The sequence below is a fragment of the Fragaria vesca genome, linkage group LG4 (assembly GCF_000184155.1).
Source record: "Fragaria vesca subsp. vesca linkage group LG4, FraVesHawaii_1.0, whole genome shotgun sequence".
In the NCBI taxonomy this organism is placed as follows: Eukaryota; Viridiplantae; Streptophyta; class Magnoliopsida; order Rosales; family Rosaceae; genus Fragaria; species Fragaria vesca.
This window is the reverse complement of record NC_020494.1, coordinates 21,668,918-21,683,060: the sequence shown is the minus strand read 5'-3', so window position 1 is coordinate 21,683,060 and position 14,143 is coordinate 21,668,918. Positions and strand designations below refer to the sequence as shown.

General features: G+C 41.1%; 3 protein-coding genes across 3 annotated transcripts; 2 read left to right on the top strand and 1 right to left on the bottom strand.

The window, feature by feature from the left end:
* Positions 1 to 1,843: 1,843 nt before the first annotated feature.
* LOC101301677 (F-box/kelch-repeat protein At3g06240-like) lies at positions 1,844 to 4,619 on the top strand. The gene is made up of 2 exons (XM_004298522.1): positions 1,844 to 2,783; positions 4,438 to 4,619. The coding sequence occupies exons 1-2, from the start codon at positions 1,844 to 1,846 to the stop codon at positions 4,617 to 4,619; spliced, it is 1,122 nt and encodes a 373-aa protein (XP_004298570.1).
* An 890-nt stretch (positions 4,620 to 5,509) lies between these two features.
* Positions 5,510 to 8,832, top strand: LOC101301389 (proline-rich receptor-like protein kinase PERK13-like). Its single transcript, XM_004298521.1, has 8 exons — positions 5,510 to 6,362; positions 6,731 to 7,186; positions 7,275 to 7,361; positions 7,533 to 7,603; positions 7,717 to 7,793; positions 7,921 to 8,068; positions 8,187 to 8,348; positions 8,479 to 8,832. Exons 1-8 carry the CDS (start codon positions 5,510 to 5,512, stop codon positions 8,791 to 8,793), a joined length of 2,169 nt encoding a protein of 722 aa, XP_004298569.1. The 3' UTR covers positions 8,794 to 8,832.
* A 645-nt stretch (positions 8,833 to 9,477) lies between these two features.
* LOC101301105 (transcription factor bHLH90-like) lies at positions 9,478 to 11,635 on the bottom strand. The gene is made up of 8 exons (XM_004298520.1): positions 11,553 to 11,635; positions 11,280 to 11,450; positions 11,093 to 11,171; positions 10,812 to 10,883; positions 10,252 to 10,734; positions 9,929 to 10,156; positions 9,667 to 9,843; positions 9,478 to 9,546 (listed from the first exon to the last, which is right to left on the bottom strand). Exons 1-8 carry the CDS (start codon positions 11,633 to 11,635, stop codon positions 9,478 to 9,480), a joined length of 1,362 nt encoding a protein of 453 aa, XP_004298568.1.
* Between the last annotated feature and the right edge of the window lie 2,508 nt (positions 11,636 to 14,143).

Genomic DNA, 14,143 nt, shown 5'->3' with positions numbered 1-14,143 from the left:
TCTAGGGTTGTGTTGTTCTTCCAACCCATGAGCACATGAACTAAAGCTACTTTTAGGTCAGCTTCCTTTTTTTAGTCCAGCTGGGTTTTGTGATACACAAACCAAGTCAGCTGTTGAGCCATGTGATGCACCGCCCAAGCTATCAGCTGGCCTATGTGTCCTTATATAGGAATAGGTTTTGTTGTGTCTCTTTCATTCACAAAACATTTTGTTTCTTCTTTATTGGACCATTATCATATAAGAGAGTTGTGTTTGTCTTTACTCTCTTTGAGCCTTTTGTTTGTCCCTTGGCCCTCTCACTTTATGAGTTTGGACAAGGACTAAAGTCCAAAAGTTGCCTCCCATTTTGGTAAACGGGCATGCTCTCCTTTAGCTTGCACTTTGCCTATATATATGGAGCAAGTCTCTTCTTGCTCCTTGGTTGTTTAAAATGTAGTTTTCTACATTGTTTTAGCTGGGTGTAGGTTTTACCTTGCATTGCTCATTTGCCTCTAAGTCTTCCCTTGGTGATTGTAAATCTTAGAGCAAGAGCAAAAACTCTTTTCATAAACCCATTAGCATTCTACATATCATGAGTGTTGGTAGTGCAGCAACCCTAGAAGTATTCAAGAAGCATCAGTTGATCGAGGAGAGCTGAGTTCTAGAGAGTCAGTTAAAGGCGTTAGCTGAGTCTGAAGAATCCCTCTTATTAGGATAGCTGAGTTCTGAGTTGAGTATTCTAAGAAGTGTTCAAGAAGAATCAGTTAAAGGCGTTAGCTGAGTTATGAGTTGAAACTTCTTCTTATACCTTCATATGTAAACACTTGAGAGACAAGAGAGGTAGGTCTAGACTAGTAGGTAGACTAGGCAAGATAGCAAGTCGTTGTTGTATCCCTAGAACTATAATCTTGTGAGGAGTGAGGTGAGTCACTCAGAGATAGGAGAGATAGATCTAGACTAGTGGGTAGATTAGGCAGGATTGCAAATCGTCGTTGTATCCCTAGACTATAATCTTGTAAGAAGTGAGTTTTACATAGTGGAAAAGTTTGTCCCTCAAGAGTTAGGGGCACGCAGTTTTTCTCCCTGTTGCAGGATTTATGCAAATAAAAAACGTACTGGTGTTATTTCTTTTACTTTCTAGTACTTGTTCTTTTATTTATTACTACGTCTCCCCGTTATTAGGATAGCTAACCAGATGGATACAGTCCATCTTATCAGAGAACACCAGCGGCATGCATATATGTTGCTGCAGCTACTGCAGCAATTTTCTATCCCACCATGTCACATTGATCATCTCGATCTTTCTTCTGTGCTTCGTTTCTGTACTTCTGCCAGGGTGTACAAGCACAGATCTCTTATTAGATGTAGCTTAAACTCAGAGATTTGAGCACGAAACAGTTTATCATGATGACATTAATGGATTTAGCCTCATCCATACGAACTCGTTCCCTATAGAAAATTAAGAATGGGGAAACATCATATTGATAGAGGAAATATATGCCAAGGTTCAATTCAATAAACTCCTACATAATTCTAAAACACAGTCATCAATCACTGAAAATCTGAAATATCTCAAGTTCAGTAAAAATTTATAATCATGATTTAAACCATTCAAATCAACAAAAAGGACGATCCGTCGTTTTATTGCTTTCCCTTATTGGATGATGGATTCACGGCTTACTCGCTTACTTCTTTATTTAATATTGATATATGGATTTTCCTTTTCCTATTGGGATTTGGTTACGTAGTTTGGTTACTTTTCTATATAAAAAACATCGTTCCCTTAGACTATTTTTCTCTATAATTCATAGATCAAACAGAAAATCCCTTGCTCGCTGTTTAGTTTCTCCCCAAAAGTATATAGATGGAGAAAGCCGATGATGATTCCAACCAGCTGCCAAGCGAAATCATACACTTCGAAATACTTCCAAGGTTACCTCGAGCGTCTCTGATGCAGTTTCGGTGCGTTAGCAAGACATGGAAAGCTCTCCTCTCTGCCAACCCTGGATTTTGGAGGATCCATCGAAACTTGCATCCCCAACACACTGGTCATCTCCTTATAAAAGCTTGCTCCGGCTCCGGTGCTACCCGAAAGCGCTACCTTGTCCTCGTCAAAGCCAGCCAAGAAGGAAATACTCCATCACATGTCACTGACCTTGTGAAACTGCCCTGTCCATTCAAGACAATGCAATATACTAACGGCTTGGTATTAGGGCACAGTGGTTTGGATAATGATCCCATTTATGTATTAAACCCCTTCACCCGAGAGTCTGTTATTGTTCCCTATCCGACTTTCCAATATGAAGAGTTGCATTTCGGGTTCAGTCCTAGTACAGACGAGTATAAGGTTGTGGCAACCCATGATATTGGGGGTGTAGTAGGGTTTAAGATTTTCACACTAGGTCAAGCTTCATGGAGGAACATGGTGGTAGACTGGCATCACCTGTCATTCGTTCATCCCCCACCTTCGAACTTCAGGAAAAGTGTATGTGTCAATGGAGTCCTGTACTGGTTGCTCTCGCTCCCTAGTCATAAAGCTATATTGGCTCTTGATATTGGAGATGAGAGGTTTGGAATCATACCAGTACCTTCTCGATGCTACTTCGAAGGATACATCAAACTTATGGAAGTGGATGGATGTCTCTATATAGTAATTGGGGATTATAATAAGATGGCGAAGGAGGAGGTGATGTTGTTAATTTTGAAGGACTACAAACATCAAGTGTGGGTTACGGAGATTATCAATCCCTCTCTACTATGGGGTTACCGTGTTACTCCCTTGCCTCGGTGTACCACCCGCACAGGTGATGAGTTCGTATTTGACGTTTCTAAAAACAATTATCTTAAATTTTATGACAGGAAAAGTAAAAAATCTCGACGGAGCAAAATCATTTTTCCCATAATGTTGCGTGATCTTGGATTGATGCTAAGTTATTCCGCTGTTAGCTATGATGATTGTGTTGCTCCCTTAAAATGAGAACCAATCCATCGAGATTTTACAGATATTATTTTATGTATATTTGCCGGGAAAAAAAGGAAAGTGTGGATGTTCGTGAAGATTACTGCACAAGTTATATTACTGGATCTTTTCAATTTTCATACTTTGGTTACAATGTGTTCATTATATATGTCATGTGGTGAGTAATTATTCTCCGTACCCGAAACACCATGTAGCACTAAACAGTGAACGGCTAGGCAGACTGGGCCTTGGTGGATCGGGGGATACCTCTAAAACCAATAAAAAAATAAAAAATAAAAAATAAACGAACTCCCCCTCTTTGTCTCTCTGAAATACGAGAGCTTCCCAAATGAACTCCATCAATGTAAGGGTTCGATGGCTTCGATCTCAGTCATCTCACCCAATGTAATGGTTTCCCTCTCCAAGATCATAAATTTAATCTTCTTCTCAAATCTCTCCGCAGTGATCTCCAATAATTGCAGAAAGCACAGCCACGTGTTCGACGAAATGTCTGGGATGAGAAGGCTCTACAATGGCTTCCTTGACAACCTGAAGATTCAGAAGTTTCACGAGTCGTGGTCGTGGTCGTATACTAGTCGATCTACTGCTTCACTAAAATCTTGATAGCAATGCCAAAGACATTGGGTATATTGGGGCTAGAAAGAGGACTTTGATACTGCCCATATTCATCTAAGGACGTGTGAAGAGGCATTAAACGTACTATATATCAAGAGCTAGCATTTGTGAAAAAAAAAAAAAAAATGAACAAGTGAGGTGTTTGCAAATTCCAAATTTGCAATGATGCTCATTGTCATCGATCATCACCTCATGAATGATAGGTCAAATTGTCCTTTACTAAAATGAAGACTCGACGTATCAAGATATATAGGAGCAAAAAAGATCGAAGAAATTTGTTTTGAAGTCACCGGCCGCATGCATATGTTAATTGTTGATTTGATCGTACATGAGATCTTTGTCCATAAAGCTTTTGGTGCCCATAATCACATTCTCCGGCATCTTATATATCATCCTTACTAAAACCCCATAGTACGTAATTAGGCGAGTTTAGTACTTTAGTACGTAGTAAATAATTAGTGAAGGCCCCAAGCATACCAAGACTTCCTAATTGTTTCCCATCTTAATTTTGACGACAATTAAGACAATTTTTGAAAATGAGAATGAATTGGGTGTAGGTAGGATGGCCGGGGACAAGTGTCGACTTAGCAGTGGGACGTCTAGCTAGCTGGTTTCTAGATCCGGTATAAATAAGACACCCCTAGACACATTATTGCTCCGAAACCCTAAAGTTGCCTCCTCCATTTGGATCCAAGTTTTTGCTCTCTCATCTCCTTCTCTCTCTCGTTTATCTCACTCACTGTTCTCTCTAACCATGACTACCCCTCACTGCTCTGTAGCCATGATCCGGTTCTTGTCGAGTCCACTGGTCCTGATGCTCCTCTTCAGCGTCTCCTTTAATTTATGCCATCACTCATCCTCAGGTGTATCTGTCATCCATGGACTGCTGCTCACTCTTGGGGCAACTGAAGATGCTCTCCGCGGAATTCTTCTTCTCCGGCGCCGCCGCCATCCACACTTTCCGGCTGAGGGGCCAGATGGATGGGCGATTCTTCAAAGCTTTCGTCTCCGTCTACGTACAGTGTCGTCTGGCTCGTGGCCGTGACAGTACGTTATTCTGTCTCATATATAGTAAACATCTCAAATCAAACCTCTATCTTATTTTGTTGATTCTCCCTACATAGTATACTAAATTCCAGTTTTAACACTAGACACACAATACACATTCTAAATCCAGAACTATCCATCTATAAACTCTCATGTACATACAACAATGATATAATTTACGCTTTATTTAGCGTTTAAGATGGGAAGTGGCGGCATTTTGGTTATACTTTATCCTCTCTGGTTATTAGTTGCATTTTACATATGTGATTTCACACCATCTTATATACATGCCTTGGTTTCATTCTCAAAATAACACAACATGCAGATATGGAGTAACCCGTTTTGTTTGCGCGGTAATCCTGAATTGAAGGATAGCAGCTCGTTTCGAAAATACAGCAGAACACAGTTAGGAATTAACGAACCGAAAAAACTCGTGCAAACAGCTAATTCGAGCGAGAGAGAGGTGATCAATCTAAGACATAGATTGACACCCAAAACTTCTTCTTATAACAAAAACAGAGAGAGTTTCCCGGGATTTTCTTTTTCCATTTTTATTTTCTGGGTTATCTTCATTTTTGTTGTTGGTGTCTTCGGTGGTGTGTGGTGGTCTAACAATGGTTTTTTCAGTTTCCACACAACCACGCACCCCCTCTCCTCTTCGCAATTTTGAATGAACGAATGAACAATGTACATCTTTTCTTGTGTCAATGTCTTCTTGTTTTTGTTATTGTAGGAAGCCTTTCGCGTTAGATATTTCCTACTCTTGATCACCTGGCCATGCATTTCTCTGTTTACGTCGGCATTTGATAGGAGAGTAAAAGGACTAGGATCGAATTGAGATACATTGAAAAGCTGAGGCGATTCGGGATAGTAATTCAGAGAAGGAGAATGGCAGGTTCCGGCAACTCTCCTGCTCCTGAATCATCAGTCGTGAATGAGAAGAAGGCATCAGAAGATGGTTCTCCTCCTCCTCCTCCTTCGCCACCACCGGCGACGTCACCGGCTTCTCAACCGCCAACCTCTACTCCGAAATCCCCGCCTCCATCTCCACCTTCTCCCTCACCTCCTAAATCTTCGCCGCCTCCGGATGAGTCCCCCACTCCTCCTCCCAAAGAGTCACCATCACCACCACCGCCTTCTTCCCCTCCACCTTCTTCTCCTCCGCCTTCATCTCCTCCACCGTCATCTCCCCCACCGTCACCGTCATCTCCGCCTAAATCCAATACCAAAGCACCTCCACCTCCACCGTCACCGTCACCCCCAAAAGCTTCATCACCGGGACCACCATCAGATTCGTCCCCTCCCAAGGACAACTCTCCACCGTCATCAGACGGCGAAAACAATAATGCTCAACCTCCTCCGCCGTCCGATCAAGGCGATCAGGGCACTCCTAAAACCCCTGTTTCGCCTCCTCCACCTGGCACCCCTGCCGTCCCGGCGCAGCCAACTCTGAACCCGCCAACTCCCGCCGTCCCCGCCGCTCCGAAGCAACCTGCTCCTAAGACTCCACTACCTCCCACACCTCCACCTCCAAAGCAACCAGCTGCTGCCAACAAAACCGCAGATGACTCAAGTAACAACTCGAGTCACACCGGTACCGTGGTAGGCTTGACTGTAGCCGGAGTTTTCCTGTTCGCATTGGTCGCCGTCGTTTTCCTTTTTGTCAGGAGGAGGAAGAAGAAAACGCAACCCTATCCCCCGAATTACATGGCAGCACCTCCCGGAGCTGCTCTAACACCAGGTATCTTAATCTCTCGGCGCTCGTGAAATGCTCTAACTATGCATCGCAGTATAATGTCTGACCACTTTGACAGTTTCATGAATTAAAAATTGGTTTGTCTAAAAAATAATGTGATTTTGTTAGCGTCACAAATGAATTGTAGTATAGTGTTTGTATCGCAGTATAGTGTCCGACCACTTTGACAATTTCATGAATTAAAAATTGGTTTGTCTTAAAAATAATGTGATTTTGTTAGCGTCACAAATAAATTGTAGTATAGTGTTTGACCACTTTGACAGTTTCATGAAATCGAAAATTGGTTTGCCTTAAAAAGTTTGTGATTTTGTTAGCTTCACAAATGAGGGTTTAATTAAGTAATGACAATGCAGAGGGATATTATCAAGGTCCGAATTCCGGTCAGGCTGAAAGCTACTATTCCAATGGACCATATGCGCAGTCGACGCAGACATACGGGGCGGAGGGTCAGAGAGAAAGGAACGGCGGTGGATCAGACTCGGATCTCAATATTGGTGGCCATAAGGCACATTTCACCTACGAGGAGCTGATGGAGATTACTAACGGATTTTCCCGCCAAAATGTGCTTGGCGAGGGCGGTTTTGGGTGTGTCTACAAGGGCTGGATGCAGGATGGGAAAGTGGTGGCGGTCAAGCAGCTTAAGGCCGGTAGCGGGCAGGGAGAGAGGGAATTCAGGGCTGAGGTCGATATTATCAGTCGCGTGCACCATCGGCATTTGGTGTCTTTGGTTGGATATTGCATCTCTGAGCAGGAGAGATTGCTTATCTATGAATATGTTCCGAATCAAACTCTTGAGCACCATTTGCATGGTTGGTGTTGTTTCAACCCTTTTCTTATGTTTTATGGTCTAATGCTACTTCAAATTCATCGGTTTGTGCTGCTGCTGCTTTCAATCAGGTGCTGGAATGCCGGTGTTGGATTGGACTAAGAGACTCAAGATTGCTTTAGGGTCTGCAAAGGGTTTGGCATATTTACATGAAGACTGTACGTACCTCTTCTTCTGCATTCTCATCACCTCTGCAGTTATGCTTTTGAAAATTAGGACTCCATAACTTAGATTGTCAATTTTATCAACTTGAGTCATTAGTACAAACAGTTTGAATCACATCCGCAGTGCTCTGATTTGTCATTTCTTCTTATGTGATCTGCGTCTAGGCCATCCAAAAATTATTCACCGAGATATTAAATCCGCGAACATTCTCTTGGATGATTCCTTTGAAGCACAGGCATGTTACCATTTTGTTGCCGTCTAACTTATTTCTTCTGATGCTTCCTCAAAATTATATTTTTCAGACCAGTGATGTTCTAGTTTCTCATTTAAGCATGTATTTGCGCGCAGGTTGCAGACTTTGGACTTGCCAAACTGACAGATGATATGAATACTCATGTATCCACCCGAGTCATGGGAACATTTGGGTAAAGGCAGAGTTTGTCATCTTGTTTGTAAATATTAGCCTGAAGTTTGTTGCCTGACAATCAAGAGTGATGCTGTTTCTAACACTTGAATTGCAACCTTGGGTTTATGTATGATTTTGGTTTTCAGGTACATGGCTCCTGAGTATGCATCAAGTGGGAAGTTGACAGATAGATCAGATGTATTCTCATTTGGGGTTGTGCTTCTAGAGCTTGTAACCGGGCGCAAACCTGTTGACGCAACTCGACCTTTGGGGGATGAGAGTTTGGTAGAATGGGTAAGTACATCTTCTTCTTTGCTTCTATTGTAACTGTTCTGGTGTGGTATTTGAACATGTCGGAATGCAGCCTATCACAAGTTTACAACCAACAATGTATTGTCTTAACTTCTTGCAGGCTCGTCCACTCCTTATTAAGGCACTTGAATCAGGTGACTTGAGCGAACTAGTAGATCCTCGGCTTGAGAAGCATTATGTGGAGGGACAAATGCTAAGAATGGTTGAGGCAGCAGCTGCATGCGTGCGTCATTCTGCTACAAAACGACCACGGATGGCACAGGTGATACAAAATTACAAACAACACTGATTTTTGTTGATTTACCATTGCTTAATGGGATAGGCTCTTTGCTACAACCACATTTTCCTATGGTAGACCACAAGCTGACTTTATTCAACTTCATATTAATCAGGTCTGTAGAGCATTGGACTGTGAAGGTGATGATCTCTCGAATGGGGTGAAATTCGGGCAGAGTACCGCTTATGACTCTGGCCAGTATAATGAAGACATTATGAGATTCAGGAGGATGGCATTGGGCAGTGGCAGCTCAGAGTTTGAAGTGTCTAGTGCAGAATTTGCTGCTGGTTCCACAGAACTATCAGGACCTAAAAATTCATGGACTACGACTCGCCCAGATATGTCAAGCGATGAATCAGAAACTCGAGCCTTTAACAACAAGGGTAGTGCCAGCAGGAACCAACGCACCACCAGTGTCCGGCGGTACTAATTTCTAAAGAATGAATACTTAGTTCTGACCTAACCACACACACATGTTCACATTGTTAACCTCAATGGTGCACCCCAGAGAGAGGAGACTTACAGTGCACTCATTACAAAATGAGAGAAAAGAAAATTATCATATTTGCATAGATTGGCTTTGTTGGACTAAAATCTGACCAATTAGTGTATAAATTAACCTGACGTTTTTCTCTTCTCATGTTTTTCCTAATGAAAGGTCATTATATTTTCTAGTTCCCTCAAAGCATTAGCAGTGGGGAGGATTGTAAAGTTCACTAAAACAACTTTTTAGTCATTAATACAAACAATCTGTATTGATAGTAATCTCAGTATAGCAACAAGATCTCAGTTTTGTGTGCATACAGTGGTTTTCCTCATCTATCAGTTTTAAGTTTCTTCGTGAAAGAACTGAGCAAACTACTCTTCAGATTATAAACCAACCTACTTTTCTATCAAGAGTACAAAACCAATAAGATTGATCTTCAGAACCAACAAAGACAGACAACATTAGATTAGTAGTTTTGTGAATCCTTTAGGAATGAACTTGCTCTAGATTTAGTAGATTTATATATAACATGGCATGGCTAAAGGAATTTCATCTATATATTTCCTCTTAGTTGGAACATGTACTTTGCAGAATATAGCTGTCAGCTTCTTCTCTTTATGAAACTGTCTAATTTCTCCCCCTTGTTAGCTTGATCAGCAAATCTTTCAATTTCTTTGCTTGAATATCCTCATTCGCCTATGTGCAAACAAAACAAAAATATATGTTAGAGAGAGTGCGCACACAGACTTTGACATGATAAAGGTATGGAAGGTTGGAAATCAAGAAAAAATTAACTTCTGTGAGAATTAATCTTACCTCGACTCTGAGAATGATTAGGGAATTTCTGTCAAATGTGGTAACATTGGCATCCACTACTTCAAGTCCTAAGCAATCCATAGTTTCTATCAACCTTGTAAACCCACCTCGGTTGTGCTCACAGAACAACTTGATCAAACATTCTTTTTTGCTAAGCTGGTACACCTCCAAATGCACCTAAGTAGCACAAATATGAACATATCTGTTGAAATTTTTTGTATAGTTGCGCTACTAGCCAGCGAACTTTGTAAACTAAATGTACCTCAGTTGGAATTTTTAGGGCAATGCTAGATATCTGCTTGTGGTCTGTACAAGTCAAGCTGCTGCTGCCTCGTTTGTTCTTATCCAGCGCCGAAACATGTAAATCTACTTCGTTATTTGCAGAGTCCTCTTCTTCCATTTCCCTCAGCTCCTCTTCTAGTTCTTTCACCTGCTGCTGCAACTCTTTTATGTACTCAATAGCATCTGCTGGAATAGAAGCTCTATCCATCTGTTAAAATTCAACAATTGAAGAACAAGTTAACAGGTTACTGAAACCAAAGGAAATATACTTTCCCTAGGATCTTTGATTAAATGAGTCTTCACCTTGGTTATCTTTGGCACTAGAGCACGTAAAGCAAGTTCCCCTTCTTTAATTCTATTCCTTCTCTTTCTCTCTGCGTTGAGATTCTTGGAACGGAAATGCTCACTTCCTGTCCTCCCCACACCCCTTGCATTATCTTTCTCCACTACTTGTTGCTTCAACAAGTTGTCACGAAACTCTGGCTTTCTGAAGCGAGAGGATTTCTCAGAAGGCATCACATATCCATATGGTGGCAGTTGATCAGAACTTAAGTTAAATGGTCGATGTTCAGTGGAAGGGTTTGAACCACTGGATGATCCCTCGCGGCTAGGACATGAAGTAGATTGGGTCCTTGAGGTAAGCTGTGGTCTAGGACACACCTTAGGCAAGAACTTCTCCTTCATTGGGTCAATATGAAGTTCATCAAGGTTTGCACTGCCTTTAAGGTTCACATTGGCATTAAAGGATTCCATAAGCAAGTCTAACATCTCTTGGTTTTCTGGAAGCTGGAAGTGAAGTGTGTGTCACAAAAAGTTAAACAAGAAAATATACAATTCAGTATGAACATGTATTAAAAGCTTACATTGTCTGTGGTGAAGAGCTCAATAAGACCACTGAGCAGCAGCGGGATCAAAACTCGGGTTCCTTTCGAGTCCTGCCAAAGTAGCAAAGTTCCATGTTAAGCTGAATTTCCATCACTATGTTCTATAAGATCCAAACATTGCATATGAATAAACAAATTTCATTAAAAACACGGAGAAAGAACTATATGAAGGGTCTCAATGACCAAAACACTGTTACTTTTTGCATCAAAAGCCCATATTTTTTTTTACTGTTTAGAGTTTAAGATTCAGAATTACCCACATGTGATTCTGGATGATTTGAATCCAAGGCATTACTAATCCATCTGGGTTGGTCTGAAATGATCACTTCAGTATGAACCCTGAAAACCCCATATCAAAAATCAAAAACTTCCATAGTACGTTCTCATAAATTGTAAAACCCAAAACACAAACACAAACACACTAACAAAGAGGGCTTTACTAATTACCCAGAATAGAGAGGCATTGAATCAGGCAGCTGAGCCAGAGCCACACAAGCCTTGGTCTTAATACGATGCTCAAGGTACCCATCTCTGCAAACCTGAGCTCCTTCTTCCTCCTTAACATTAGCACAGTAGTCATAACCACCACCACAACAGCAACCCACCATTTTAATAAACCTGTACACAAATTCATCAAACACATTCAAAACTGTGGTTGATTTCTCATGTGGGTTTTACTAATTAGTACTAGAAATTAGTTCTTACTGTGATTAAACTTACCTAGTTGGGTCATGACCCAGTTTCCAAACAACACAATAGTCCCATTGCTTGGCCTCAACAAGAGGTCTAAGCCACTCCTCCATTAGTCTCTCCAAACGTTTCAAACTCATAGCCATTTTGTTCTCTACAAAAGCTTTTGCTGTAGTAAATGTGTAAGCTTTATATAACAGAGACCTCACCAACTTGTCATATTTGAAATGGAAGCGTATCGTTTTTGTGCAGCAGCAAATCTGGTCAAACAGTACTGGGGAATCTGAACCCAGCAGAGAAGGTGGGCCGGGGCAGAGGACAGTTCTGACCAAAACCCGGTTCAGGTTTTGACCGAGCTGCAGTATGCAACAAGAAGCTACCCACTATTGGAATATAAATGGCCAAGCTTTGTTTTGCTTGGGTAAAAAGCAATTGGGTAGATTTTAACCACTCAGCTTCTGGTAATTCAGGTCAGATATCAAGGCCTAGATGGGCAATAATGGTCCCCAAATTGTCTGTCATTGCATCTGTTAGAGGCAGTTGTGTGCAGAAAGACACACTAGAATTTGACCATTCCGGGACCAGATGAGTATTAATGGTGTTCCTGCAAGTTTATGAGAGTGGAAGTCATAGCACTATTATTATGGACCTATTCAGATTACATGTATCAAACCATCAAGTTTTGCTTGACTGGATAACATATTGTCAGAGGATATTGTTGGTGTATTTTGATTTCCAAACATATTACAAGTTAATGAGAGTGGAAGTCCTAGTGCTAGACTGTAGAGAAATCAATGCAGATGGAGATAGAGGATCAATTAAATTGCATAATTCCAAAATTGGCATCACATACATTACTTGCCTCTTCATAATCTAATGGCAATAGCTTTTACAGATCTTTAAAAGATCATATAAGTATAAGGCCCAAGCCCAGTGCTCAAGTGTGTCGGAGGATGTGTTAAATTGACCGAGCATTGGCCCTTGTAGAATGACATTGATTTTCTTTCTTACTTAAATTTCTTTATTTGTTTTTGTTTTTTCTCTTTCTCAATGTCTTGTAATTGTTAAAACATTTAACAGCTTTGTATTCAATTAGTATTGCCTATTTGGTGACAAAATATACTTGCCTGCTGCCTAAATTTCTCTGCTCCGGTAACAGTCATCCTGTTACATTAGTTTAAAATTTGAACTATATTCATTTTTGGTTCATGTTGAGCTTGTTCCATGTCTCTAGTGTGGGATTGGCATCGATCTGACATGACTCTCAGATATTTAAGGCCTGCAGTGCAACTGCAAATGGTGTTTTCCATTCCAAACGTATCACCACCTGCTGTCTTATAAATGATACTTGACAATCATTAATTAGGTGATGAGCATCTGTGGTTTTCCAGTTTATGTTATGAAGTTGTATGGCATTCACTTACAGTAGCAGCCACTGCCCTTGCATCAGGTTGCCTGTATTCTCTAATCTTGTTCTGTTTAGATATGGAGCTTCAACTACTAGTATCTGGCATTGTGCTAGCTATTCATGAGAAGTAACATGTCTCTTTTGTTCTCATCATGTCTGCTGGAGTTAGGGGGTTTCGGGTTGCTTGAGCAAATCCAGCAGTGTTGCTGGTAATGGGGAAGGACATTGACTTGCTGGTAAGTAGTTTTGCTTGGCAATCAAGGTGATATCGCATTGTCGGCGCAGCCGTCATCCAACTTGTGCTTGATATATGGTCTGAGATTCTTGAGCTACCGCCTCGTGCCCTCAGCGGCTTCGAAGGTCTCGTTCAGTTTTGGAAGAGAACAGTATAATTGTTTAATTGATATAGTTAAGCAGTTGTGATCATTCAAAAAAAACAAGAAAGATGTGGTCGATCAGCATGTAAGATGACCGGCCATGAACAATAAGGATTCTTACGTGGGGTGGATTGGCATGTCCAGATGTCCTCCAGTATAGTTCTATCACCTCGCCACTACGTGACCTCCTATGTGATCTACCCATTATTATTTTTTATTTGTATTAAATATCTCTCTCCTCTCTCTCTCACCACCATGACTGAAACTCTGCAACTTGGTTTCACATTCATCTTCTTCTCAACTCATCCTTTTCTATTCAAATCACTCAGACGCTGCTAATCCAACAACCAAGGGGCACCACTATGAGCACCCCATCACTCGATCGCATAAGTAAGTCCAGCTATTTCGATCTCCTTTATCCTTCTTGGGTGGTGGTGCGATCGAGCTCTAGAAACAGAGAACGAGAGAGTAATCTATAAACAGAAGGATCAGAGAAGAGAGAAATTATAAATTATTAATAGGCTTCTTTTTTCTTTCTTCTCCTAAAAAAATGATTAATAATGAAATGGTTATCATTTAGCCGAAAAGCCCGTGGGTGGCCCGTCAGCCCGGTCGGGTCCATAGAAAAGCCCATCTCGACCCAGCCCGACACATAGAGCATGAGGCCGGGTTAGGGTGGAGGGTTCAAATCCTCGGTCCGGCCCTAAAAAACCCTCCCAAAAACCCTTTTAATTGTTTTATTAATATTTTTTATAGAGTTATTAGTTAAATATGTAAACTAATTAATGTATTAAGTTATTTTTTATGTTGATTTTTTATTACATTTAGTTCAATCA